The sequence below is a fragment of the Urocitellus parryii genome, chromosome 5 (genome assembly GCF_045843805.1).
Source record: "Urocitellus parryii isolate mUroPar1 chromosome 5, mUroPar1.hap1, whole genome shotgun sequence".
NCBI classification, from domain to species: domain Eukaryota; kingdom Metazoa; phylum Chordata; class Mammalia; order Rodentia; family Sciuridae; genus Urocitellus; species Urocitellus parryii.
This window is the reverse complement of record NC_135535.1, coordinates 160,990,821-161,017,207: the sequence shown is the minus strand read 5'-3', so window position 1 is coordinate 161,017,207 and position 26,387 is coordinate 160,990,821. Positions and strand designations below refer to the sequence as shown.

Sequence of the window (26,387 nt, the reverse complement as noted above, 5' to 3'; positions counted from 1 at the left end):
CGCCTCCCCCAGGTGGAAGGGGTGGTTGAGCCCGGCTGCGGTAGAGCGTTCGCTCGGAGATGGCGGAGCCGCCGCGACGCGGCCGGAGGCCCGGAGAGCAGGGAAGCTGGGCAGCCCCGGGACGCGGCGGAGCCCGGGGACCGCGGGGACGCCGCCCACTCCGCCGGGTGAGCCGCCCTTGAGGAGAACAACCTCCCACATTCAGAGTGTGCCCCCCCCAACCCGATCACCCTCAGTTCCTCACAGACTTCCCTTGAGTGTTGCCACCATAACCACCCGCTGGGTCGTCCTGGGCGGCCCTTCAGTGCGGCCCTCCTCGCCCCTCGCCCTGAGTCCTTTCCACTATCTTTCCTCGAAGTTGCCTTCTTCGCCTCAGGTCGCCCCCCACCTCCAGTACAGGGGTCCGTCCCCTCGGGCTCTTCCAGCCCAGTACCTGCCTCGATGTCACCCCCGCGTTGCCTCGGCGCGACCCTTGTGCCCTCTCCTATTAATGCTCCCCTTCCCCTTAATGCCCCCCCTATCCGTGCCCTCATCTCCACCCCGTATTCCCCCCAACAGGGTCCCCCCTCCGTGAGCCTCGGAACCCATTCGGTTCCCTTTCCTCCACAGCATCTGCTCTGCTTGTCTCCCGGGACAGGGCCCACACCCCCAAGGCTTCCCGGGCCTGTTAGTGTTGGGACCTGATGACCCCTTGGTTTCTCCTCCTCAGAAGCCTATTGCTACACACACATCTCCCCCATGTTCTTCTTCCAGTGTTTATTGCCTCACCCTAGTAGGTCTCTCGTCACTTCTTCCCCAAATATTAGTGCTTCTTCCAGTCATGAAGCTAAAAATGCAGTGGTTAACCGCATGGGCTCTGAAACTTGACATGCCTGACTGAATCCCAGTTTCTCCACTGACAGCTGTTAGGTCCTGGGCAGGTTACTAAGCTTCTCTGGGCTTCAAATTAGTCATGTAAAATGGAAATAATATTATTTACTTCTTCCCTCCTTCTTAGGGCTGGTGTGAGTATTAACTACAGATGCTCCTAAATTTTCCATGAGGTTACATCCTGAAAAACTCATCTTAAGTTGAAGATACCTACATCAAAAATGCGTTTAATACACCAAACCTACAGATCATCCATCATAGCTTAGCAGTACAGTATACTGTAAAGTATCATTTGTTTAACCTTCTGATTACATGGCTGTATGAGAACTGGTCACTGCCACTGCCCCTATGTAGCATTAAAAAAGAGTATTGTACTCCATATCCACCAGCCCAGGAAAGGATCCAAATTCAAAATTCTTTGGGCTGGGGATGCATGAGACCCCAGGTTCATTCCCCAGGACCATAACAAAACAATCCCAAAAGTCAGATTATGTTTATACTGAATGCTTGTCATTTGTACATCATTGCAAATTGAAACATTCTAGTTTGGGGACTATCTGTATAGGTAAAACTCTCAGGAAAATCTCTGGCAGGTAGTAAGCTTGCAACAGATATTAACTGAGCTGAGCATGATGACATGTGCCTGAAATCCCAGCTACTCAGAAGGCTGAGGCAGGAGGGATCACAAGTTTGAGTCCAGCCTCAGCAACTTAGTGAAACCATGTCTCAAAAAAGGGTTGGGGATATAGCTCAGTGGTAGAGTGCTTGTCTAACATGCATTGGGCCCTGGGTTCAATCTCCATACTACAAAAATAAATAAATAAATAAACTGTTATTAACATGTGTTATTAACATCAACTTGCCCCCAATGACTTCTATTCACTACTGTTTTCCCTAAGAATTTCTCTGATTCTTAGGATTCACCCCTTTCCATGACCTTTTTTAAAATTTTGTTTTGTTTTGTTTTATTTTGTTTTATATGGTGCTGAGAATTGAACCAGGGCTTCGCATGTACGAGGCAAATGCTGTACCGCTGAGCCACAACCCCAGCCCTCCATGACCTTTTTTTAATTCTTTTTTGGTACCAGATATTTAACCTAGGGCTGGGAATGTGGCTCAAGCGGTAGCGCACTCACCTGGCATGCGTGCGGCCCGGGTTCGATCCTCAGCACCACATACCAACAAAGATGTTGTGTCCGCCGAGAACTGAAAAATAAATATTAAAAAAAAAAAAAAAAGAGATTTAACCTAGGGCCTTATCATGCCAAACACATTTTGCCACTGTTCTACATCCCTAGTCCCCCATCACAGTTTTTCTCCTCCCTCCCAGCTCTCTTTATTAGTTTTACCCAGGCCAAAGCTGAACTCTTTTTTCTTTTTTTAATATTTTTTCAGTTGTCAATGGACCTTTATTTATTTATTTATATGCGGTGCTGAGAATTGAACCCAGTGCCTCACACATGCTATGCAAGTGCTCTACCACTGAGCCACAACCCCAGCCCCAAAGCTGAACTCTTTATAAACAGCTCTCTCAATTCTGAAGGACTCTGTCTCTATTCACCTCTGGGATGTATGAATTGGAATGGATGATAGAGAGGGATTACTAGCCAATAGCTTTACTGGGAGTGGTGAAGGTGAAGAGAGTGACTGTAAAGCTTCCAGAAGCAATCTGATAAGAAGTCCCCCAAATTATATCTCCTTGAAACTGTGTTTTCAGATCATGCTGCCCTTGCTCATTTTCATTGCCATATTATGACTTAACCTCCTGTTGCTCTCTTATCTCCCATTCAGATTTTTTGGTTGTTTGTTTATTGTTTTTTTGTTGTTGTTTTGTTTTTTGTTTTTTGGGGTTTTTTTAAGTTGTAAATGGACACAATACCTTCATTTCGTTTATTTATTTTATGTGGTGCTTGGATGAAACCCAGTGTCTCATGCAAGCTAGGCAAGTGCCTTACCACTGAGCTACAACCCAAGCCCCAGTTTGTTCTGTTTTTGTAACTGCATCTACCCTTCATGTCTCTCCAGGCTAGTTCAGAGACCCTTCTGAGCTATTCAGGAATGGGGATATAGTACCATGTTAGAAAGGAGAATTGGAAAGGACAGGGAGAGAGATTCTAGTCTCAACTTTCTGGCTTTTCTCAGGTTCTAGTGACATGCCTGCTTTGGGGCTCCATTTTTATCTCTTCTTACTCTGACACAGGTGAGGTAAAGGGCCAGAGGTGGGCAATTTTTCACAAGCAATGGAAAAGAGAGTCTCATAGTCTCCAAGTTAATTAACTTGAAAAGTAGATTAATAGAATGCTTAGCACCATCTCTTTTCTCTTTGAGTTCCCCCACTATAGTGTCCATATGATTGCAAGTTCGTTAGTGCTGTTGGCTATGATGATGGGTTTGATTGATGCAGAAGATTAACAGACTCATGAGTTTCCTTTTATCTGATAGTTCGTTGGGGCATGGGACTTCTGGGACTTTCAGTCCCTTCTTCACAGTAAGAACAGAACTTTTGCTCGTTGGCCAACTGTTCAGTCATGGGTTGAGAACTCCTTTCAGAAAAGGCCCATTTTCAATCTCCTAGGCTGTTTGGCTTCTTGTAGATGGGAGAATTCATTTCCTTACAAGTTGTGAAGCTAAGGTATAGTGCTCCACTTGTGTTCTTTTATAGAAGCTTTTTTCCTTCCTTTCTTTCTTTCTTTCGTTCTTTCTTTCTTTCTTTTTTTGAAAGTAAATCATCCAGTGAACAGGAGGTAAGAGAAATGAGGTAAGGGTAAGGAGAATGGATTTTTTTTTGGGGGGGGTACTGGGGATCGAACTCAGGAGCACTTGATCACTGAGCCAAATCCCCAGCCCTTATTTGTATTTTATTTTAGAGACAGGGTCTCACCGAGTCACCATTGCTGAGGCTGGCTTTGAAAAGAATAGATTAATATAGTTTAAAGGGAGAAGTAACACATTGATTTCTCTGTCTTACAGATAGTGGGGCCAAGATTGTGAACTTTACTGACATTCTGATGTGAGGAGCTCCGCCAGAGCCAAAAGTGGAGCCTGGCTAGATTTGCAGCCTGAAGCCATGGGCCAGGGGGCCATGGTGACTTGAGACCAGTAGACTCTGTCCAGTTACCCCCTGCTGTTCCTTCTACCTCCCCTACCCTTTACTAAGTGAACTTGTCTCACCTTTTCAGGGAGCTGACCCTGAGGAAATCCCTTTCCCTTATTTTCCTATCCTTTTATCCTCTCAAGACAGTTCCAGACTATAGAACTCCTACCTCCCATCCCCTGTGGTGGTTCCCATCTCTCCCTCATTTCCCCCGCCATGCTTCAGCTGTGGAAGGTGGTACGCCCAGCTCGGCAGCTGGAACTGCACCGCCTCATACTGCTGCTGATTGCTTTCAGCCTGGGCTCCATGGGCTTCCTGGCTTACTATGTATCCACCAGCCCCAAGGCTAAGGAACCCCTGCCCCTGCCCTTGGGAGACTGCAGTAGTAGTGGGGCAGCTGCCCCTGGCCTTGCACGGCCTCCACTCCCTCCTCGAATGCCCAGGCCTCCAGAAACAGCTCGAACCGAACCAGTGGTCCTTGTATTTGTGGAGAGTGCATACTCACAACTGGGTCAGGAGATTGTGGCCATCTTGGAGTCTAGTCGTTTTCGTTATAGCACTGAGTTGGCACCTGGTCGAGGGGATATGCCCACATTGACTGATCATACCCATGGCCGCTATGTCTTGGTAATTTATGAGAACCTGCTCAAATATGTTAACCTGGATGCCTGGAGTCGGGAACTACTAGATCGATACTGTGTGGAGTATGGTGTGGGCATCATTGGCTTTTTCCGAGCCCATGAGCACAGCCTACTGAGTGCTCAACTCAAGGGCTTTCCCCTTTTTTTACATTCAAACTTGGGACTACGCGACTACCAAGTGAATCCTTCTGCCCCTCTGCTGCATCTCACTCGCCCTAGCCGCCTGGAACCTGGGCCGCTGCCTGGTGATGACTGGACCATCTTCCAATCCAATCACAGCACATATGAACCAGTGCTTCTTGCCAGCCTTCGGCCAGCTGAACCCCCTGTGCTAGGACCAGTGCCTCGTCGGGCCCGACTTCCCACTGTGGTACAGGACCTGGGGCTTCATGATGGCATCCAGCGGGTGTTCTTTGGCCATGGCCTTTCATTTTGGCTCCACAAACTTGTCTTCGTTGATGCTGTTGCATACCTCACTGGCAAGCGCCTCTGCCTGGACCTTGACCGCTATATCTTAGTAGACATTGATGATATCTTTGTGGGCAAAGAAGGTACCCGCATGAAGGTGGCTGATGTTGAGGTCAGTCTTTATTTTTCCTTTTTTTTTAGAAACGGTTCAAACTCTGGCCTGTTAGACTCCCTGTCTTGGTTCTGAGTTTGTCACAGGAATGTTTCCTGCCCTTTCCAGACAAGGAAGAATACTACTGCTCATGTATCTCTGCAATCTGCTGGGTCCTGATTACTCTTTCCATTTATGTCATGTTCCTATTACTCTTCCCAGGCTCTCTTGACCACCCAGAACAAACTCAGGACTTTAGTCCCTAACTTCACCTTCAACCTGGGCTTCTCGGGCAAGTTCTACCATACTGGTGAGCTTACTCCCCTGCTCCTTCAGCACATCAGTCTTAGTTTGATCTGTCCCTTCACTGTTTATCTCCCTGGGCAGACAAGTTGGATAAAAGGGGTGAGGTTTGGGGTCAGATTACTGTGAGGAGCTTGTGATAGCCATGAATTTAGCTTGATTAGCTGGAGATTAAGTTGATAAATAGGAAATCTTGGGTGGGCAGAGGGTCATAATATTCCAAGGGTGGAAGGTGGTCAGTGTTTGTTACAAGAGTACTCAGTCTGACTGGCTGTGGTCAGTGGTCAGTGTGTGGTCATAGGGACAGAGGAGGAGGATGCAGGGGACGACATGCTGCTGAAGCACCGCAAAGAGTTCTGGTGGTTCCCCCACATGTGGAGCCACATGCAGCCACACCTGTTCCACAATCGCTCCGTACTGGCTGACCAGATGAGGCTCAACAAACAGTTTGCTTTGGTGAGACCCTTGAATCTCTTCCCCATACTTTCTCCCAGAGGTAATGCTTCCTTTTTAACCTTCCCCCAATGGGTCACCCTTTCCCTACCCTTTCAATAGGAAAGTTTTCTTTCTATGGAGGCATCCCCACCCTCTTTACCCTCTACTCCCCAAACCTCACCAGGTCCTGGTGAGAGTCTATACCATTCCCAGGAGCATGGGATTCCCACGGATCTGGGGTATGCTGTGGCCCCTCACCACTCGGGCGTGTACCCCATCCACACGCAGCTCTATGAGGCCTGGAAATCTGTGTGGGGCATCCAGGTGACCAGCACTGAGGAGTATCCCCATCTCCGTCCTGCCCGCTACCGCCGTGGCTTTATTCACAATGGCATCATGGTGAGGAACTCCCACACTTAGCCTCCAATCTGCATTGTCTTACAGTTTTACCTACTAGTTCATCCATATATAGGGGGTAAAAATCATTATTTAAAAAAAACACTGCACACAGTAAGTGCCTTATTGATTTAATTTCAGACTGAGCCCTCTATAAATCCAGGAAACCCCAGGGCCTCAGGTCTTTTATCCTTCATCTATTTCAAATTCTACTTTTCAGGGATGGGGATGTGGCTCAAGCGGTAGCGCGCTAGCCTGGCATGCGTGTGGCCCGGGTTCGATCCTCAACATCACATACAAAGATACTGTGTCCGCCAAAAACTAAAAAATAAATATTAAAAGAAAAAAAAATTCTACTTTTCAAACTTCATCTATCCTTGTTTCTTTTCCTTGCAGGTGCTGCCCCGGCAGACATGTGGTCTCTTCACTCACACAATCTTCTATAATGAATATCCTGGAGGATCTCGTGAACTAGACCGGAGCATCCGAGGAGGAGAGCTCTTTCTGACAGTGCTACTTAATCCGGTAGGGTGCTGAGAGGAAGGGCTAGAAGATTGGACAGCCAAAGTGTTTGCAGGCTGGGACCTTTACTCACCAAGGCTGATTCTGAGGTGGGGCAGGCTTCCAGATCTGACATGCAGGCACCCCCTTGCAGATCAGCATCTTTATGACCCATTTGTCCAATTACGGAAATGACCGGTTGGGCCTGTACACCTTTGAGAGCCTGGTGCGCTTCCTCCAATGCTGGACACGGCTGCGCCTACAGACCCTTCCTCCAGTCCCTCTTGCACGAAAGTACTTTGAACTTTTCCCCCAGGAGAGAAGTCCCCTTTGGCAGGTAAGGGTGGAGCTCAGGCTGACTAGAGACATAATGGGATGGGGACTTAGGAAATTGGGCCTTATCAGAATCTTGGCCTTGCCTTCAGAATCCCTGTGATGACAAGAGGCACAAAGATATCTGGTCCAAGGAGAAAACCTGTGATCGGCTCCCCAAATTCCTCATTGTGGGACCCCAGAAGACAGGTAAACATTCCTTAGCCAACTTCTCTTGCTCTACCTTAAAGACTCCTTTAGCAAGGAATTCCTTTCTCGTATCCACTCCTCCTTAATCCAAACTCCTGCAACAAGGATTCTTTTTTTTAATATTATTTTTAGGTGTAGATGAACACGATGCTTTTATTTATTTATTTTTATGTGGTGCTGAGGATTTGAACCCACGGCTTTGTACTTGCTCTACTGCTGAGCCACAACCCCAGCCCAACAAGGATTCTTAACTCTAGTTGTATATCAGAATCATCTGTGGAGTCTGTTTAGTTTCTTTGTATGTTTTCTGGTATTTTGCAGTGCTGGGGATTGAATCTAGGGCCTTACTCATGCTAGGCAAGTGCTCTACCACTGAGCTACACCCCAGGCACATGTGTAGAGGTTTAAAAAGATCCACAGTGATTTTGATATTACAATCAAGACTGAGTGCACTATTTTAACCCTTTCCTGGGCCTCTCACAGGTCATTTTTCTCTCAAAATAGCTGTATCAAAGGGAGTTTTACTATCCAGAGTGGTTGTTTTCTTACTTCCTTCAAACTCATGCGGTTCAGCTGGTGTCTTTTCAACAATGGCCTGGTCCTTCTCTCCTATTTAGGGACCACAGCTATTCACTTCTTCCTGAGCCTGCACCCAGCTGTGACTAGCAGCTTCCCTAGCCCAAGCACCTTTGAGGAGATTCAGTTCTTCAATGGCCCTAATTACCACAAGGGTATTGACTGGTGAGATTGAGACTGCTTTGAATGTTTCTCAGAGAAACAGTTCCTTCTCCCAGCTTCTACCAGCAGACATCTGTTTTTTTTCACTCTGGGCCTTTCCTCTGCTGCTTCCTAGGTATATGGACTTCTTCCCTGTTCCTTCTAATGCCAGCACTGACTTCCTGTTTGAAAAAAGTGCCACCTACTTTGATTCAGAGGTTGTACCACGGCGGGGGGCTGCCCTCCTGCCAAGAGCCAAGATCATCACTGTGCTCACCAATCCTGCTGACAGGGCCTACTCCTGGTACCAGGTCTGGCTGAAGCTAGGGACACATTGGGGCTTAAGGAGAAGGTGGGTGTGGGGGACTGGTGATTACTAGAGAAAAAAGAATGATGGTAGGGAAACAACTAGTGCCTTAGGGAGGGGGTGCCTGTACTTTCACCAGACCAAGAATAAGGACAAAATAATTCTGATAATCACCTGTCCCTTCCCTTCCTTGTCCTTTAGCACCAGCGTGCACATGGAGACCCAGTTGCTCTGAACTATACCTTCTACCAGGTGATTTCAGCTTCCTCCCAGGCCCCTCTGGTACTTCGCTCTTTGCAGAACCGCTGTCTTGTCCCTGGCTATTATTCCACCCATCTACAACGCTGGCTGACTTACTACCCCTCTGGACAGGTACAATCCCCCCAAGATCCCTCCCTCATTGGGGTCCACCTTCCCTTCAGCCTAGAGTCTTCTTAGGAATCTAGAGGGAACCACATCCCTATCCCTTTAGCTGCTGATTGTGGATGGGCAAGAGCTGCGAACCAACCCTGCAGCCTCAATGGAGAGCATCCAGAAGTTCCTGGGTATCACGCCCTTTCTGAACTACACACGGACCCTCAGGTGGGAGAGCATGACTCAGGGGAGGAATCTCTGGGTGAAGTGGGGAAGCAGGCTGATCACATCTATTTGGAAGACATGGATTTACCCTGTTTCTCAAAGAGAAATGTGTCCTTGTGGACTGGGAGGGGCAGTACACATTTATGGGGCTTGAATTTCTCTTCTTCCTGCCACCAAATGTCCTTTTTCTGTTGAGCAGGTTTGATGAAGATAAGGGATTTTGGTGCCAGGGACTTGAAGGTGGTAAAACTCGATGTCTAGGCAAAAGCAAAGGCCGGAGGTACCCAGATATGGACACTGAGGTAAGTAAAGTCTGGGAAGGATAGACCTATTCCAACTCTAGGGTCTGATTCCATCCTGCCCCTTACTATTTGTGTCTCCCTTCATTTTTCTCCTGTCAGTCCCGCGTTTTCCTTACGGATTTTTTCCGAAACCATAACTTGGAGCTATCGAAGCTGCTGAACCGGCTTGGACAGGCAGTACCCTCGTGGCTTCGGGAAGAACTGCAGCGTTCCAGTCTGGGCTGATGTTCCCAGCCTTCCATTACCAGCAAAAAGCAGGGCCCACAAGGGGAATAAGAGTGGCCTGACCCCTCCCCCTTCTACCTCAGTGGCCCCCCAGGCCTGCGATGGCTGAGAAGGAAGGGCATCTCTTTCCCATAGCTCTGGGGCCTGATAGTGGGGCTTTACTTGGTACCCCATGTCATGGTACTAGGTACCTTTGACCCATGAAATTGGGAGGTGGGAGAAATAAGAGGGTCCAGACAAGGTGTAGAGGAATGTAACATATTAATCCAATGATTTTCCTCTGCAGTCCCAGCAGTATATCTATCTATATCTGGCTAAGAGAGGGACCTTTTATTGAGGCCCCTTTAGTCAGGCAGTGGATCTACGTGGGGCCCCGGCCTCCCTAATGTCATTCACATTGAATGGGGATGAGGTCGTACAGTGGCTCTTAGAGCTGAGTATGAGCCCAAGCTGTGGGCTAGAAATGTCCATAATAAACATCCTTATTTTTCTGTTTCGTCTACCTCAAATATCAGATCTGTTTTCCCCCTGGCTCAAGGTATAGCAGCAGCACATGGAGGAAAAGAAGGGAAAGGCCCAGGCACACTAGAGTAAAAAAGGAGCTTATATATTTATAAATGCCAAATAAATACCATAGGCCACCCAACGCCCCCTCCCAGACAGGGCCGTCTCCCCGAGCCCTAAGTTTCTAGGGTCTGAGACATCTTGGCCCCAAGCTACAGCCCAAGAGCAGCTGCCAGTCTGGGCTACCAGGGAACTGAGTGGAGATGATCTGTCCAGCCAAGATTCACTCCCTCTATGTGAGGGGCCCCCATAGCCATGGGCCTGTGTCCCTGTATAGGGCCCTAAGGGTGCCAGACTCAGGGAGAGAAGGTGGTCATCTCGAGTGAGACCCGCTGCCACAGCTCCTTGGTCTGTTTGCTGCGCTTGAGGTTCTGTAGGATGTCGTTGAACTGCATCATGCCCATGGGTGTCAGGCAGAAGGCGCTGCGGGCACTGCGGATCGCATTCACAAAGTCGTCGTAGTCGGCAGGGGTCAGGTGAATCAAGCGGTGGTGGATGTACTGAAGGACGTGTGCAGGGTGAGCCTTGGTACAAAGCACAGAACCACACCCCTCCTCCCTTATACACTAAGCACTCTGGTCCATAACTACCCAGGAGGTACTCCACCCTGCCCTGTACTTCCTGGATTGTCACCTGCATGTATGCCTGCTGGCAGCGCTGCACCAGTTGGTGGAAGGCCGGGGCACGCAGATGGTTGTGGGCATGAGCGGGGCTCAGCCGCTGCAGCGTCTCCATGACGATCTCCTGCAGCACAAACGGGCTCAGCACCCCCTTGGCTGCCCCCACACAGAACTGGTGCACGTAGTTCACTCCTGGGGGGCAGGGGGGAGGGGCATGAGACGGGGGTGGCCACCTCTGCCCTAGGGACCCAACTTACATATCTCAGCTCTGGCCTGGCAGAGAGCCTCCCTCCACCCCAGGAGCTGAGGTAACCCTCCGCCCCCGCGCACGCACACATACCCGACCAAGGCCTCAACTCTGAGCAAGAGCTAGGAAGGAGGTCTGGGATAGGAAGGTGGGGGAAGCAGGTCGGGGGGACAATGGTCCTGGGGAGGGGAGGTGTTACCCAGCTTTGCTGCCAGCCCCAGCAACCATTTGACATCATCAGTGTAAGGGGGGGAGCGGGAGAAGTTGTTGGGGTGATCGTTGTGTGCCCGGCGACCCAGCATCTCTAGTGCCAGCATTCCTGAGAGATAAGGGTGAGCACATAGTAGGGTGCATCCTATTATTACCCTCTACCCCAATATCTGATCCCATATTTGACCCCATAATAAGCAAATTAAGAGCTAGTAGAAGGGGTCCACTGAAGGAGTACAGAAAGGAACCTCCTCTCACCAACACGATAGGCAGCATGCAGGTGGTGCAGGCTGTGTGGATTGACAGGTTGACTATGCGTCTCCTCCTCAGGTGGTGGAAAGCCCCCACTAACCAAAGGGCTGGGCTGTGTGGTCAGGGCAGGCAGTGAGGCACCCTGGATGGCTGGAAATGTGGATGCTGGATGGACACTGCTCACTGAGGGTAGAATGAAAACCATGTGAGACTTAGCACAAAGAGGGGCAGAGAAGACTCCCACCCTACCTCCCTTGTCCACTGTGCCTCCCCTCCATTCACCTGTTCCCTGTCCCCACAACTCACAGGCCACACTGGTGGGCAGTGGGAGCCCTGGCTCTGTGTGGTAGGGATGGACTGTGATGGGTGCCATGGAAGGGACAGGGAAAGACACAGCAGTGGCAGCAAGTGAGGGAGGTGTCACTGAGTAAGGGTACTGAGCCCCCAGGAATGCAGGATGCACACCCTAGAGGCAGGGGGAGAAAGAGAAGGAAGATATCAAGTTATATAGTAGGATATAACTCTGCCCCTTCACCCTACAAATGGGTATCCCTACACTTATGTTAGGCTGGGTCCCCCAGATTCCCACCACCTCATCAGGACTTTTGGAAGTATTATTATATTCCCAGAGTACTACCCCACTCCAATCAACCCTCCATGAACTCCCAGTGTGTTTCCACATGTCCCACCCTGAAAACAGCATGATACTGGTCTCACCTGTGGGTATGCAGAGCTGGGCACAGGGAAGACGGCAGGCCGGGGCATATGAGGCATGGGATGGGCAGGGTGAGCTGGGTGGGTGAGGTACTGAGGGCTACAGGGCAGGTGGGGCTGTAAAGCAGTATAGGGGTGCAGGCCAGGAGAGTGACCATGCCCCAGTCCTGGACCTGGATATAAACTGGACCCCACTGAAATGACTGGAACCACTGTGGCTGCTGCTGTCACTGCTGCTGCTGCCACTGTAACAGGTTCAGTCCCTGGGCCCCCCCTGCCCTCAGGCAGCCCCCGCCCAGCCTCCCCAGCTGCCCTGATCCCAGTGGCACTACAGCTTGTAGCCCCCTCACGGGCTGTGGATGAGCCACCTGCTGTTTGCTCATATAGCCAGAACCACTGGTGAGCAACCTCAAACAATACTTCGGGGTACACGCCCCCACCCTTAGCCGCCTCTTCCACTGCCATGCAGGCCTTCTCCAACATCAGGTTATCCTGGAAGGGAGGGGCACAGAGTGTTAAGTGGGAAAGACTTTATCCCAGGAATGTTGTCAGATGACATTCCAATGGCTCCCTCTGAGTTAGCTAGTTGTGGGTAGGCATCAGAGGTCAGGGTCAATGCTCAGTTACTGCTTCAGATGCTGAACAAATACTTGCTGACCAATAGAAGACCCAGATAGTCCCAGTCCCAAACTAATTTAATCACCCCTCCCCATCCATATCTCATTCTCTCTCTGAGGTCTTCCCCAAGTTTTCCATTCTGAGTAACCCTCTTGGTCTCTAAACTACAAGCCTCTATTTCCTTAACAGTAAAATAGGAATAATCCTAACCTTAGGATATGATAGGTGTGAAAGTATATTACAGATTGAGCATTCCTAAATTCCCAAATCTAAGACTTTCTGAGCACCAACCTGATGCCAAAGATGGAAAATTTCTCACCGTGAAACTTGGTTTCATGCACAAAATTGTTTAAAATATTGTGAGATTACCTTCTGGCTATGTGTATAAGGTGTATGAAACAAATTTCATGTTTAGACTTGGCCCTCATCCTCAAGATATCTCATTATGTATAGGCAAATATTCCAAAATCTAAAATCTGAAACACTTGGGGTTCCAGGCATTTCAGATAAAGAATATTCAACCTGAAATGTTAAAATGTCAACATAAAAGGACAAACTGGATACTCTGTGAACCCTCTCTTTTTTTTTCTTTGTGGTGCTGGGGATCGAACCCAGGGACCTGTGCATGTGAGGCAAGTACTCTACCAACTGAGCTATATCTCCAGCCCTACTCTGTTAACTCTTGAAGATAGGAATCAAGAACTGGTTCCTCCATTTAGGCTCGGCAACATACCTATAGTCCCAGACACAAGGGAGGCTAAGTAAGAGGATCACAAGTTCTGAGCCAGCCTGCACAACTTCAAGACCCCTTTTCTTATGACTACTCTTTTAAGAGTAGTCATAATTCTTTTTTAGATTTTTTTTTTTTTTTAGTTATTGATAGACAGTGCTGAGAATCGAACCCCGTGCCTCACACATGCCAGGCAAGTGTACTAATGCTGAGCCCCAGCCCCAAGACCCCTTTTCAAAAAAAAAAAAATTGGGTCCTTCACATTTCCCCATGCCCAACATTCCTGCCCAGGTCCCCAGATTGCCTTTAGAAATACCTGCTCCTTGCACTGCACCAGAGCCCGCTGGATTTCATTGGGGTTCAATGCATGGGCGTGAGGCAGGCAGCTTAAGGCCAGCTCTGCCGCTGCCCGCACCATATTGGAGTCTCGTGCCCGTGATGCTCTGTCAGCCAGGGATGCAACCTCAGGGGGTGTCAGATGCCCATCCCAGCATTCTACCAGTATAGTCAGGGCTGCACTGCCAATCTCCATTGCCTGCCCTTCAGGGAAAGAGCACAGTGGGGTTAGTGTGGGCACCACTGAAGTATAGGGATGATGTCTCTCGTTAAATCAGTAATACCCCAAAGTTAAGGCTCTTGTCTCCACCCCACTCCTATACCCAAATCAGGACATTAGATTTACCTGTAATCCAGGAGACGTGAGAAGAATAGGTACGTGACAGCCAGTTGGGAGAAACAAAGTTGTGCAGGCCAAGGGCATAAAGCCCAATCTCGAAGGCGCAAAGGTGCAGGTTGCGGTGAGGACCCTGGTGGCCCCCTGAGGAAGATGGATGTGTGAAAATGGAAGTGCTGCTGTTGCCCCCTGCCTTGATCAGCACTGTCTTCGCCAGCTCGAAGTAGAAGTGTGCAGCTGCCTCTGACGGCTGATTGGGTACATGGGGGGCATGACTCTCTGGGCGGCGGCCCTTGTACCTAAAGGGGGCAATGGGGTAGGGACGGGGATGGGGTTTCTTTGAAATGGGTGTCCAGGTAGGTTGAGAAGGACCAGGGCAAGGGAGGAGGTTAGGGACAATGGTTGGATTACACTAGGGCTGTAGCTCTGAGGGTAGTCCAGGTTAGGGGAGATGGGTATTTCTTCCAACTGACCTGCCAACTTCAACTGTCTTTGTGCGGGCCCCTCCACTGGCACTGGCTCGGCGACTTCCACTGGAGGATGAGGAGCCCAGGGAATCCGAGGAAGAGCTGCTAATGCTGTCACTGTCTTGTCCTCGACCCCAGGAGGTGGGGGCCCAGCCCCCTCGAAGTGGCCTCCGGCTTAAGGTGGGGGAGCTATCCGATGTTGTTTCAGGGGCACTGCTGTCGATGCTAGCCATGCCTAACACCCCCCAAGACAAGTCAGTCTCAGAAATAGGAGTCCCTGAAGTCAGACTCCAACTTCAGGTATATCCTCCTCTCCATGTCATTCTATGGGCTGTCCTACCTGTATGCTTCTTCTTGGGCCGCCCTGGGGAGCCCCAGCCCCGTCCATTGTAGCCTCCACGACTGCCAAGTGCCAGGCGGCTTGGAACCTTTCCCTCTGGCCTTGGGGTCAAAGCTGCCTCAGATGGGAGACCCTCACATGGGGAATGAGGGGAACTTTCTAGGTGGGGAAAACAGGAAGTTGGGATGAGTCCAGGAAAGGGTACCCAAATATGGCTATATACCATTCATTCCCCTGCCCAGTGCCCCCACCTCACCAGGCACATTCTTCTCTGTGAATCCCTCAGCAGGGCCTGGCCCAGCCCCTGCCACATTCCCTGGCTGAGCAGGCCCTGCAGAGCCTGAGGTCAGTGGCTGCAGGGCCCCTGGGGCAGATGGGCCCCCGTGCTTTGAAGGAGACCTCTGGTTGGCTGTAGCTGGGCGGCTCGATGAGTAGAATGAGCTCAGCGTCTGTGGCTTATGCGTCTGGCTCTCTCGATCCAAGAGTTTATCTAAGATCTAGAGGACAAAGAAGCAGTGACAGGATGCCCTTTATCTCCTGACTTCTATTACCTTCCTTTCTCCTTGAAGCAGCCTAATGCTACCTCCTCAGGAAGATTTCCCCAAGTTATAGCTACAGGATAACCTCCCACCTTTCATGTCTTGGTATCTTCTGTAACACTTACCTCAGAACTGAATATACTGATATTCAATAAATATTGAAATAAATGAATGAATGACTTTATGCTCTCTGCTTCTCTTCTTCCACCTCATGCCCAAGCACACCTATAAGAACCATTGGTCTCTTGTTCTCTATGAGAAGTTCCCAAGATTCCCTACTTACCTCCTATGGGCAGAATAGTACTTTCCAGAATAGTACTGGAAACTCCTGAGAAAGGTGGTGATATTTGCTCACTCCCTGTCTGTCAAAAGCCCAGTACCTCAGTCCCTTACCTTCTTGAGCTTGGCCTGGTCGTCCTTGTAAGTGATCATGAGTGCTAATGCCAGGTCACCCTTCTCTCGACGTGTGCCTTCACATAGGAGGGGATGTTCTGCCTCGCTCACTGTTGTCTTCATCCCTGTGAGGAGAGCCTCATGGAAATTAAGAGTAGTCATAACTCCCAAGACAGCAAAGGCAAATAGGTCAGGATTCCCCAACCACCAACATGTGAATTAAGGGGTTCTTTTGGCCCAACCAAATCACATGGTAAAAGGTCCCCACTGTATATCATATTCAATTGAAGCTGTTTGCTTTTTTAAGACCTTTAACTAGCCCACCCTATCCACCTAGCATGTACCTATCAATTTATTTATTTATTTATTTTTTAGAGAGAAGAATTTTTTAATATTTATTTTTTAGTTTTCAGCAGACACAACATCTTCATTTGTATGTGGTGCTGAGGATCGAACCCAGCGCCGCGCACATGCCAGGGAAGCGCGCTACCGCTTGAGCCACATCCCCAGCCCCGTACCTATCACTTTAGGGAAGCTGGGCTCCTCAATTGCACAAAGATTTGACTGCACCTCTGTATATATTTGTTTTTTGATATGGGGGTCTTGCTATGTTGCCTCAAACTTCTGAGCTCAAGTGATCTTCTTGCCTCAATCTCCTGAGCAGCTAGAATATAGGGTGCCACCATGGCACCTGGCTATAACTGAATCTTTATTTGTAGTGTTCCCCTATCTAGAAGTTACTGATCTTTTAACTTACATTCCATGTTCTGTCACTTCCCTAAGGTCTTTTCCCTAGATTTTTGTTTTGTTGCCCTTAGAACACCCATAATCCACACACACATTTTTGCCCTATATTCCTGATTGTCTCATAGGCATTAGTTGGCTCACACAAATCATTCTGACTTTCCCATTATCAGACACCCCTCAGGAAGAGGATGCGATTTCATAACCGCTAAGGCCTGGGCAAGGCTTAGCTCATGGATATACTCAAAATAATGACAGACTCACCCAAGGCAGCAACTGCTGCTTCAAAGCCCAGCTCCTCATCTCCAGGCAGCTCATTGCTCCAGTTGCGACTTGGGGGCCGGGAACCCGTGGGAGAAACCACTGGATAAAAGTTGGGGTAAGTCAGGCAGACAGAAGTACCAAGAATGCAAGGGAACCCGAGATGCTCATCATCCCAGACCTACCCACAAAGCTGTCTAATGGGTCCTAAAGGTAATTCAGTCAGAGCCTTGGGGCTCTTGGCTTTTCCATACAGAAGATGTCCCCTTCCCCATTTTCCCACTTACTGTAGGAGCAGGCACTGTACCTGGAGCACAGAGCACATCAAAGATGAAACTGGCCAACATGAGAGGCAACACAGGCCGATAGTCACAGAGTGTCCCCTCCCGAAGCTCCTCTGCCCGGCAGCGCATGGTACTCATTTCACTGGAACCCAAAGGAATTTTCTTGAGCAAGGCAGCCACTTCTGACTCCTGGTATGCCAGCTTCACCTGAGGGCACACATAAGGGGCTCATACCTCCTATGCCTCAATGGAAAGCAAGATGCAAGGATCTGAGGAGAACGAGGTACAAGGCTCAGATAGAAACTCTGACCTCCAAGGCTTTGGTAGAAGCTGGGGGCCGCTGTAGCTCCAAGGCAAACATGCCAACTCGGAAGGCCAGATTGTGGTGTTCTGGACGCTCACTTAGCACTGTCAACAGGAAGGCTGCCTTGGTTAGGGTGTTGGTAGCCACCCAGGTCTGACGGCTTGTGGATACTTTATTCTTCTTGCCCTACATAGGGAAGCATAAGGAAGCAGGCAGATGAATCTGACTCACCCCAGTGAAGGTAGGAACGGGATCTCACTTGGGGTGGGGCATGGGAGGTTAGGAGAAAGTGGGGGCCAGACAGGTAAAGGAGAGGGGTCTCTCTCACCTTGGCAGGGGGCGGCTCTACCTTGAGGTCAGGTGGATTGGCTAGCAGGTCTTGGGCAAGCTCCACAGTGAGACGGGAGGCCTCACTGCTATAACCATGCGCGTGCAGGGCCTCAGCACAGGCAAATAACACCTAGAGAGAGGACATGGGACCAGATGGGTTGAAGCTTCAACTTGCATAGGCATAACATCATGCTCACTCATGTAGCATACATTTCTTGAGCACTTGCTATATGCTGGGCCCTATGCTGGTCCCAGGTATACTATGAGCTCAGTTTGGTTAGAGAGACAGACATGAGCATACAACTAGTGTGGTGCCAGCAGTACTACTGGCAAAGGTCAAGAGGGGGACAACTGAGTAGTGTGCTCACTGGGACTGGGGCAGAGGGGTAGTAGAAGGAAGGACTTTCCAGAGGTGTTGGTCTTTAAGGTCTCTGAGAAATGAAGAAAGAACAGGAGCTGATCAGACAGGTAAGGAGAGAGCATTCCAGGTAGAAATGACAATCTGTACAAAAGTATGGAGGCAAAAAGGGGCACAGCAGGCTCAGGAATGGGTTGGCTACATGGAGGATATGGGACAGAATAGCCAGGCAAAGCCAGAGAAGTTGGAAAAGATCAGACCAAGTGGAACCTCACAGATCATGCCAAGGACCCTCATTTTTTTTTAAAGTTGTCATTAGATCTTTACTTTATTTATATGCAGTGCTAAGAATCAAACCCAGGCCCTCACATGTGCTAGGCAAGCCACAACCCCAGCCCAAGGACACTCATTTTTATCCTTAAGGGCAATGGATTTTAAGTAGCAGAGTGACACAATCAAACATTTTAGGGGAAAAAAAAAATCAATGCAGAAACACTGAAGAGAATAGATGGCAGATGGGGATATCAGTCAGGAGCCTGCTTCGGGATTCTAAGTTATGCCAATAGTCCTGACACTTCCAAATAGAGCCAGGGAGCCCCTCCCAGCAGTGACTAAGAAGCACCCACTCCTCCCTCCCTCAGTCCCCTCACCTCCATGCGGCTCTCCTGTTCCAGTGGCTTCAGCCCAGCAAACAGGTCGTGCTCCTCCCCAGCCCCGCCCTCGGCCTTCTCCTCCTCGCCCCCAGCCCCGTCCTGGGCATTCAGGTAATATGCCTGGTAGTCATCATCCTCCTCTCCAATGGTAGGGGCTCCCTCTTTGGTTTTAGGAAGCCCATTGCCACTCTCATCTGTAGAAGGGAGGTCATCCCGGGTACAGACCTCCCCAGGTAGTAGGCTGGGGGGACCAGCAGAGGCTGTGGGAAGCTCAGGCCCTTCTGAGAAGTACACGCCACCATCTTCCTCATAAGTATCTGGGGGCTCAGGAAGGAAGGTGGATGGGCCTCGGGAGACACCAGGGGTAGGACAGGGTGGAGGGCTTTCTAGGAATCCACCAAAGGTGCTGGCCTCTGCACCCAGGGCCAGGCTGCTGTCATCCAGGCTCATCTCTGCCAGATCTGGCTCCAGGGAGCTGTCCTCACTGCTCAGCCGTCGCTTGCTCCCACTGCCTGCTGAGCCCTTGCCCCCACTGCCAGCCCCACCCAGTGCCTTGGCTTTGCCCCCACCTGAACCCAACTTATGCAAAGACTTATCTCCCCCTTCAGCTGAGAGGCGGCGGGGACCCCGCTGTGAGGAGGGAACCCCCTCACCCAATCCCTTGCGCTTGGGCCCAGGCTCCTTGGGCCGCACAGCTGGTTCAGTAGGAAGAGGTCGAGGCCTGTCCCGGGATTCTTCCAGGCCCCCAGAACGGGAGACTCCTGGACGTGGAGGCAAGGCTCGGGCCCAGCACAGGGCTAGCTTCCGGTCAGTGCCGCTGTAAGTAACACCAGGAAGTGGGTAGGCCTCTTCCCAGTTAAAGTAGCAGGCTTCCACTGCAGGTCGGAAGCCAGGAAAGAGCCGCTCCAAGGTCTTCTTGTGCTGTCCGCGCTTTACATTCTCAATCACCTTCAGTTGCCACTGGCGCAACTGTGCACACAGTTCCCGGCGGCTGTGGGAACAAAGGGCAGGAGGCTGCTGGGGGGACAACCCAGCAGTCTGCACTAAGAAGGGAAAAAGGGATGAAGTAGGTGTATACCCCAAAAAGGCAGAGGGAAAGGATAGGGGGAAACATTTCTTGAGCCAGCCCTCGGAATCAGAAATTTTGGAAAAGGGATGCTTTTGGGGGAGGGGAGGAGAAAAGTCCTTCAGAAAATAGAACCATAAATCCCTAGTAATTCTTAGGCTGTGCACTCCCATTTCCCTAGGATGAGAATAATGGCACATCCTCATGTATAAGAAAATGAGGGCTCAGTTTGTCCTGGATTGGCCTCGTTAATGCTGTGGGGAGTTTGTGGGGAGACTCACCGCTGGGGGCTGAGGGCAGGGTCCAGCACAGCCAGTCTCCATAGTGTGACCATCTCGTCACACATGCTGGCACATGCATGAGCTGCCACTTCTGACTGCCCATTGCTACGGCCTGTGTGTCCACTGGCACTGCTGTGCGAGGCTGAGGTACGCACACTGTACCACCAACCTGTTATCTAGAGACAAAGAGGGGTGTGAGATGTACCTATAGCTCAAAAAGTCAGAGCAGCTCTCCCTGGTGTCCTTGTCAGAAAAAGGAGAATGAAGCTGGGAAGCTAAAGAACTACCATGGAGTTCTCCAACTCTGGGGAATTACCTGTTCGTAGGTGAGGCACTGGTCAGTAAGGATTTCCAGCAAGGGGGCAGCATTGCTATCCCTCCGCTTGAACATCTCCCGCACAATGCTAAGCAGGTTCCAGACGCCCTCCGGCTCACGACCTCTCAGAGGGCGCAGCAGACATGCCCATTCAGCAGCAGCTGGAGGCTCCGTGGAAGACAGATACATGGAGTTCACATCACTGTAAAATTAATGGAGCAGAGGGCCAGGTATTTAACATGGTGGCAGAGAACTACCATGCACAAGACCCTGGATCCAATGCCCAGTACTCAAGAAAAAAAATCAGTAGAACAGAAGATGGTAACTAAGATGGGGCTGAATGAAGTGAGTAAAATCAATAGGGCTTTGACCCAAAAGAGGTTCTGTACAGGCATGGTGGCGTACACCTAAATCCCAGCAGTTCAAGAGGCTGAGGCAGGAGAATTGCAAATTCAAAGCCAGCCTTACAACTTAGCGAAGTACTAAGCAACTCAGTGAGAATCTGTCTCTAAATAAAATATAAAAAAGGCTGGGAATGTGGGTCAGTGGTTAAGCCCTCAGTTCCATCCATAGTACCAAAAAAAAAAAAAAAAAAAAAGAGGTTCTGATCCCAAATACAGAGTAGACGGGGAATGGGATGACCATTAAAAAATTCTAGAACTTTCTCATCTGTCAAAGGAAAAAAAATAACCCTTATTCTACCACTCTGTGACTATACAAGATCATCATCATCATGTGATTCGTCAATGACATTTGTGTGCCAGGCACCACACCAGTGCAAAGAGAAGGTAGGGAACACAAGCATTAATAAAACAAAGGAGCTGGGGTTGTGGCTCAGTGGTAGAGCACTCGCCTAGCATGTGCAAGGCCCTGGGTTCAATCCTCATTAAAAAAAAAAAAAAGGATCTGCCAACAGCCTAAAGGATGTACCCCAGCAACCACAGACTCAATACGCAGAGATCCAATTTACCTGAAGACCACAGGAGAGGGACCACAGAACTTGTGCAACGTCTTCTTGATATTGTCGGTCAGTGTTGACTCGTCCAAATACCAAGTGCTCTGGTCCGAAGCTGAGGGCCCTGCTGTGGGATCTGGGATGACAGGCAATCAGTCACCTACTGATAGGGGCCTGGACTTGCCTGACAATAGTGAGCCTTAGCAAGCAGCATTCTGTATTATCACTCTACTTTCTTCCTACAGCCCTTCTTTCTCACTACGCTTACCTGGGGCTCCACACACTGTATTAATGGCTGTTGACTGGGAAGAGAGGAGTTCATCCAGGAGACGTTGAGCTGTAGGGAGGATCTGAGGAGAAAGACACAAAGGTAGAAAGAATAAAGTGTAGATGAACCCAAGGAGTCATCTGGGCCTAACAGGAAGGCTGATATGAGGATATGCAGCTAATTGTGGAAGGGCATGCCAACCTCACTCACCTGCTGAGGGAGCTCACTGATGAGATACTGAGCAAACTTCTGCAGCTGGTCCCTCTGCAGTCTAGATAGGGACTCTGAGACTGGGGCACGCAGGCAGACTGCAGAAGCCTAAAGGAGACCCAGAAACACAGCGATTTAAGAAAAGCCTTTTGCTGAAGGGGAACAGGGGACAGGCAGGCAGAACAGGGGAGGCAAGGGGGCTCACATTGTGGCCAGGCATGCAGCAGAGAAGGGGGAAATGGAGCGTAGGATAGGGCCAGGATAAATTGGGAGGGCCTCACGTTGTGGATGCGGAAGAGACAGAGTGCCACGACGTGAGTACACCATTTGGCCCCAGCCCCGCAGGTACAGCTGCAGGAAGTGACCCGGCAGCGGTCAAACATCACAGCCACGTTGTAGGCCCCCTTTGGAGGAACCATCTGAGGTGGCACCACTGTAGCACTCAGGTGGAATCCTAGGAAAAATATAATGGCACAATCAGGGATCTCTGCCCTGAACCTTGTCCCTATAGTTATTCAGACAACATGCTCCAGAGTTTTTGCAATGGGTCTTCGTTTTTTTTTGTTGTTGTTGTTGTTGTTTTTAAAGATTTTTTTTTTTGTTAGACATAATACCTTTATTTATTTATTTATTTTAATGAGGTGCTGAGGATAGAACCCAGGGCCTCTCACATGCTAGGCGAGCGCTGTACCGCTGAGCCACAACCCCAGCCCCTGGGTCTTCGTTTTTTTTTTTTTTTTGATGGGGGTAGTGGGGAGGTACTGGGGATTGAACTCAGGGGCACTCAACCACTGAGCCACGTCCCCAGCCCTACTTTCTATTTTATTTAGAGACAGGGTCTCACTGAGTTGATTAGTGCCTCGCCGTTGCTGAGACTGGCTTTGAACTCACAATCCTCCTGCCTCAGCCTCCCGAGCTGCTTGGATTATTGGTGTGCATCACCGTAGCTGGCTGCAATGGGTCTTTAATTCATAACAGGTGAATGGGGGAGCAAAGCTGCCACAGGCATGATGGGACCCTTACCTATCTGCAGTGGATCCTTTACAGCCCTCATGCGGAACAGCTGATCCCCTCGCTGAAATTCATCTGCACTGCCATTGGCCAAGCACGAATACAGTCTGAAGGGAAGAGGACGAGGCCACAACACAAGAAATAACCTTTCACAGACCCTATCAGAGACCACAACGCCCTAAGTACTTTCTCCTCATTGTTACTCTTTTTTGGAGGAAATCCCAGGCACTCCCTTCTCTACTGGATTTTTCTCATTACATCCCCAAATACAATATCTTCTTTGTGGGCTGGGGATGTGGCTCAAGAGGTAGCGCGCTCGCCTGGCGTGCGTGCGGCCCAGGTTCGATCCTCAGCACCACATACAAACAAAGATGTTGTGTCAGCCAAAAACGAAAAAATTGATATTAAAAAAAAAAATTCTCTCTCTCCCTCTCTCTCTCTCTCACACACACTCTCTCTTTAAAAAACAAACAAACAAACAAACAAAAAAAAACTATCTTCTTTGTTCTGTAGAAAGCCCAGAAGACAGTGTGGGATATCAGGACCCCACTCCCCACCATCAGTCCTCTGTCCTTACCGAATGTCCTCTTCATTCTCAGGGAAGCTCCAAAAAGCAATTCGGAGCTGGAGTTGCTCAGGCACTGGAGGGTAAACTTTCTCCACCACTTCAAATGGGATGTGAAATGCCACCTGCTTTGCTGATAGCTCCACCAATGGGATTACCAGTCCATCTTTGGAAACAAAAGTTGGGGTAGGGGAATTGAAGAGGAAATTAAAAGGGCCATAATCACTTGGCACCATTCTGGGCCCTATCTTCAATATGAAAGAAAATGGAGTCCTGGATGGAAATCCCATGAACCCTCTTGTAAGGGAACATTAACCCTAAAAACTTCCTCTGGGAAAGGGGAGCTGGGCAGTCCCCAGTCCATAGCCTGCTATTTCAGGCTCAGAAAAGAAGATACAAGGGAGATTCAGGAAACTCCTGGCCAGACAGATGTGTTCATTGGGCTTGGCATCATATTTCCTACATACCCAAAGCAGTTCAGATTCATATTACATTGTGAATCTCTCTCCTTTGGCATTCTTAATTCTGATTGCCTGTTCTCTATCCCTTTTTCTCTAAAACAGCCACCTATTTAAGAAGAGAAGATAAGCCAGAAAAGTTAAGCAGGGACCTCAAGGACCAAGAAGCTGACCTAACCTCTGACTTCCCACAATGGAAGCCCTGGTGGAAAGTCAGGTATCTCAAGGGGACTTAGCTGCTACTCCTGGAATCACCAGGAGCAGGTTGGAGTTACCATTCAAGAAGGTTCTCCACACTGCTTTAATCAAAACAAGTAATATTAAAACAGGCTGCACACTTCATCAAATGACTAGCCAGATTAGAAGATGGATCCCAAAATCTCAGAACTGAAAAGAATCCTTTTTTAAAAACATAAACACTTTTACAAAAATAAGCCACTGAAAGTAGCCATGGATTGGGTTGAGGGGGTGGATGGGAATGACACACTTTTCCATATTTTAACCTGTCCAGGATGATACCAATGTTGAAAATGTTCACTACTATGACTTTAGTTACTTCCCCAGAGAATGGGAGCTCTTAAGACCCAAGGCCACCCACACATGCAAATATGAAAGAATCAGGGAAGCCATAGAAGACCCACAGTGAAACTGCTTAGGATCTGTGTGTGTCTGTGTGTGTGCGCGCGCACATGTGTACACACAAGCATGTGCTTTCTCTTAAACTGAGGTTGAATACTACCACTCGTGCCACTCCTAAAAAGTGACACATATACATTTCACTCCATTCCAAAAGAGCACCAAAAATCTCTACAGGGCAGCTTGGAAAACAGAACTCTTGGAATGACCTGCATAGGCTCACACAAATTAAACCCCTCAACTGCTGAGGTCCAGGACAAAAACTGCTGTGAGTAAGGCAGGGAAAGGAAGTGATGAGTCCTGAGCCTGTGGAGTTTCTTATCTTTACTTTCTTCCTTTCCATCCCCTCTAAATAAAGCAAAATTCTTCACAGCACTAATCAGTTATTTCTCAGAAAGATCCAAGAATGAAAGAATAAAGCAAGAAAATGTTTCATGAAGAGAGCTCAGAGACAATTATCCACATTCTTGACTAGGCCCTGATATGGAAATCTAAGGCTCCCATCCACAGGTCCCAGCCTTGGCTTCTGACAGATGTTCCATATGGCCAGCAGCAAAACTCTGATATAACCCCATGAACTGTGGAGTCTCTTCTCACAAGCCAGTTCACCTCCACTTTCTTCTAGGTGGGATGATCCCCTCTTGGTGCAATTGAGATGAGAGATCAACAGCCTGAAGCAAGAAGCTTCCTAAAGCACTTTGCAATGGAGTGACACACCTCAAGTGGTCACTTCTTCACAATCCAACCCTTAATCACATTCCCTTCTACCTTCTGGTTTTCTAAAGGCTGACCTCAGTTGAGTATTCCCAAATCAGAGATCGGATTCCTCCCCTTTACTCCATCTTTAAGGCAAAGGAACGACAAAAGATCTTTCTGTCCAACCCAGGATTCCGTGCCACAACGCATCTCTCTCTCTCTCTCTCTCTCTCTCACACACACACACACACACACACACACATGCATGGAGAAGTCAGCCCACCTCGGGAGGGCCGGAAAAGCGAGTCCTGAAAGCAATCCTAAGGTTGGGACAGCTCCCGGTCCCGGACAGCTCCCAAGCAAGGCCCAAACAGGGCCTGCCCGCTCCCCTCCCCCAACCCCACCCCACGCACCCTCACCTCTCATTCTGGTACCGCCACTACCACCTCCTCCACCGCCGCCAGTGGGGGAATTGGGCCCCGCCGACTGTTTGCGCCATCCCCGCCAGTTCTGGCAAAGGCTTTCGGCCTCGGAGATGAAGGAACAGAGCGAATCCTCCTCAAAGCGGTCTGAATCCTCGAATGAGAAGCGCTCTCCATCCTCCCATTCCGCGAACATCAGCTCCATGGGGCCCGCACCCCCCGGGGCCGGGTCTCCCCCCGCGGATCCGGGGCCTGGGCCTCCGGCCGGGGACTGAGGGGAGGCCCGGAGCCTGAGGGGCGAGCCGGGGCTGGGGGTGGCCGGGGTGCTCAGGGCGGCCGTGCCGGGCGAAGATCTCAAGCCTGAGAGAGACACGGGACCAGGCCTCGCCCAACAGCGAGGTGCGAACAGGGGTTGTGCCCAGTCTCCGAGACTCAGGGCCCGGACGAAGCGCTGGGCGGCCGGGGCCTCTAGGCGGCTGCGGCGCCGCCTCCCCCATCAGCTGATCTGAACTTCCGGCCGCGCCGGCCATCACCACTTCCGCCCTCGCGCTCTCGAACTGGACTCCATACGGGCGGGTGTAGGAGACATGTTTGTTTGTATTTAGTGCCTGAGATAGAACCCGGGGCTTACCACTGAGTTACATCCCAAGCCCACCCTTTTGTTGAGGCAAGGTATCATAAGGTTGCTGAGGGTCTCGCTAAATTGCGGAGGCTAGCTTCGAACTTGAGATTCTCCTGCCTTAACCTTCGG

At 49.8% G+C, this 26,387-nt stretch overlaps 2 protein-coding genes across 11 annotated transcripts; one reads left to right on the top strand and one right to left on the bottom strand.

Moving 5' to 3' along the window:
• Positions 1–17: 17 nt before the first annotated feature.
• Positions 18–10,043, top strand: Ndst2 (N-deacetylase and N-sulfotransferase 2). 5 transcript variants are annotated; one of them, XM_026390270.2, is made up of 14 exons: positions 18–167; positions 3,841–5,185; positions 5,387–5,474; positions 5,769–5,923; positions 6,191–6,301; positions 6,695–6,823; positions 6,954–7,136; positions 7,225–7,321; positions 7,939–8,062; positions 8,175–8,349; positions 8,547–8,717; positions 8,818–8,927; positions 9,124–9,226; positions 9,326–10,043. In XM_026390270.2, the coding sequence occupies exons 2-14, from the start codon at positions 4,181–4,183 to the stop codon at positions 9,449–9,451; spliced, it is 2,577 nt and encodes an 858-aa protein (XP_026246055.1). In that variant the 5' UTR covers positions 18–167; positions 3,841–4,180; the 3' UTR covers positions 9,452–10,043. The 5 variants fall into 5 exon arrangements, with proteins under 5 accessions (XP_026246055.1, XP_026246052.1, XP_026246053.1 ...); XM_026390267.2 differs by having other exon boundaries at positions 6,116–6,301; positions 9,326–10,042; XM_026390268.2 differs by lacking the exon at positions 18–167 and adding an exon at positions 455–772 and having other exon boundaries at positions 6,116–6,301; positions 9,326–10,042.
• Zswim8 (zinc finger SWIM-type containing 8) lies at positions 10,038–26,113 on the bottom strand. Of its 6 annotated transcripts, none has more exons than XM_026390261.2 (26): positions 25,634–26,113; positions 23,437–23,590; positions 22,872–22,966; positions 22,130–22,302; positions 21,849–21,956; positions 21,639–21,720; positions 21,386–21,506; positions 20,416–20,617; positions 20,100–20,275; positions 18,750–19,743; positions 17,740–17,871; positions 17,418–17,597; positions 17,131–17,314; positions 16,827–16,925; positions 15,819–15,943; positions 15,143–15,383; positions 14,887–15,045; positions 14,553–14,781; positions 14,089–14,378; positions 13,723–13,946; positions 12,062–12,550; positions 11,627–11,810; positions 11,351–11,527; positions 11,082–11,201; positions 10,649–10,759; positions 10,038–10,515 (listed from the first exon to the last, which is right to left on the bottom strand). In XM_026390261.2, the coding sequence occupies exons 1-26, from the start codon at positions 25,839–25,841 to the stop codon at positions 10,055–10,057; spliced, it is 5,718 nt and encodes a 1,905-aa protein (XP_026246046.2). In that variant the 5' UTR covers positions 25,842–26,113; the 3' UTR covers positions 10,038–10,054. The 6 variants fall into 6 exon arrangements, with proteins under 6 accessions (XP_026246046.2, XP_026246048.2, XP_026246047.2 ...); XM_026390263.2 differs by having other exon boundaries at positions 11,651–11,810; XM_026390262.2 differs by having other exon boundaries at positions 17,761–17,871.
• Positions 26,114–26,387: the final 274 nt, after the last annotated feature.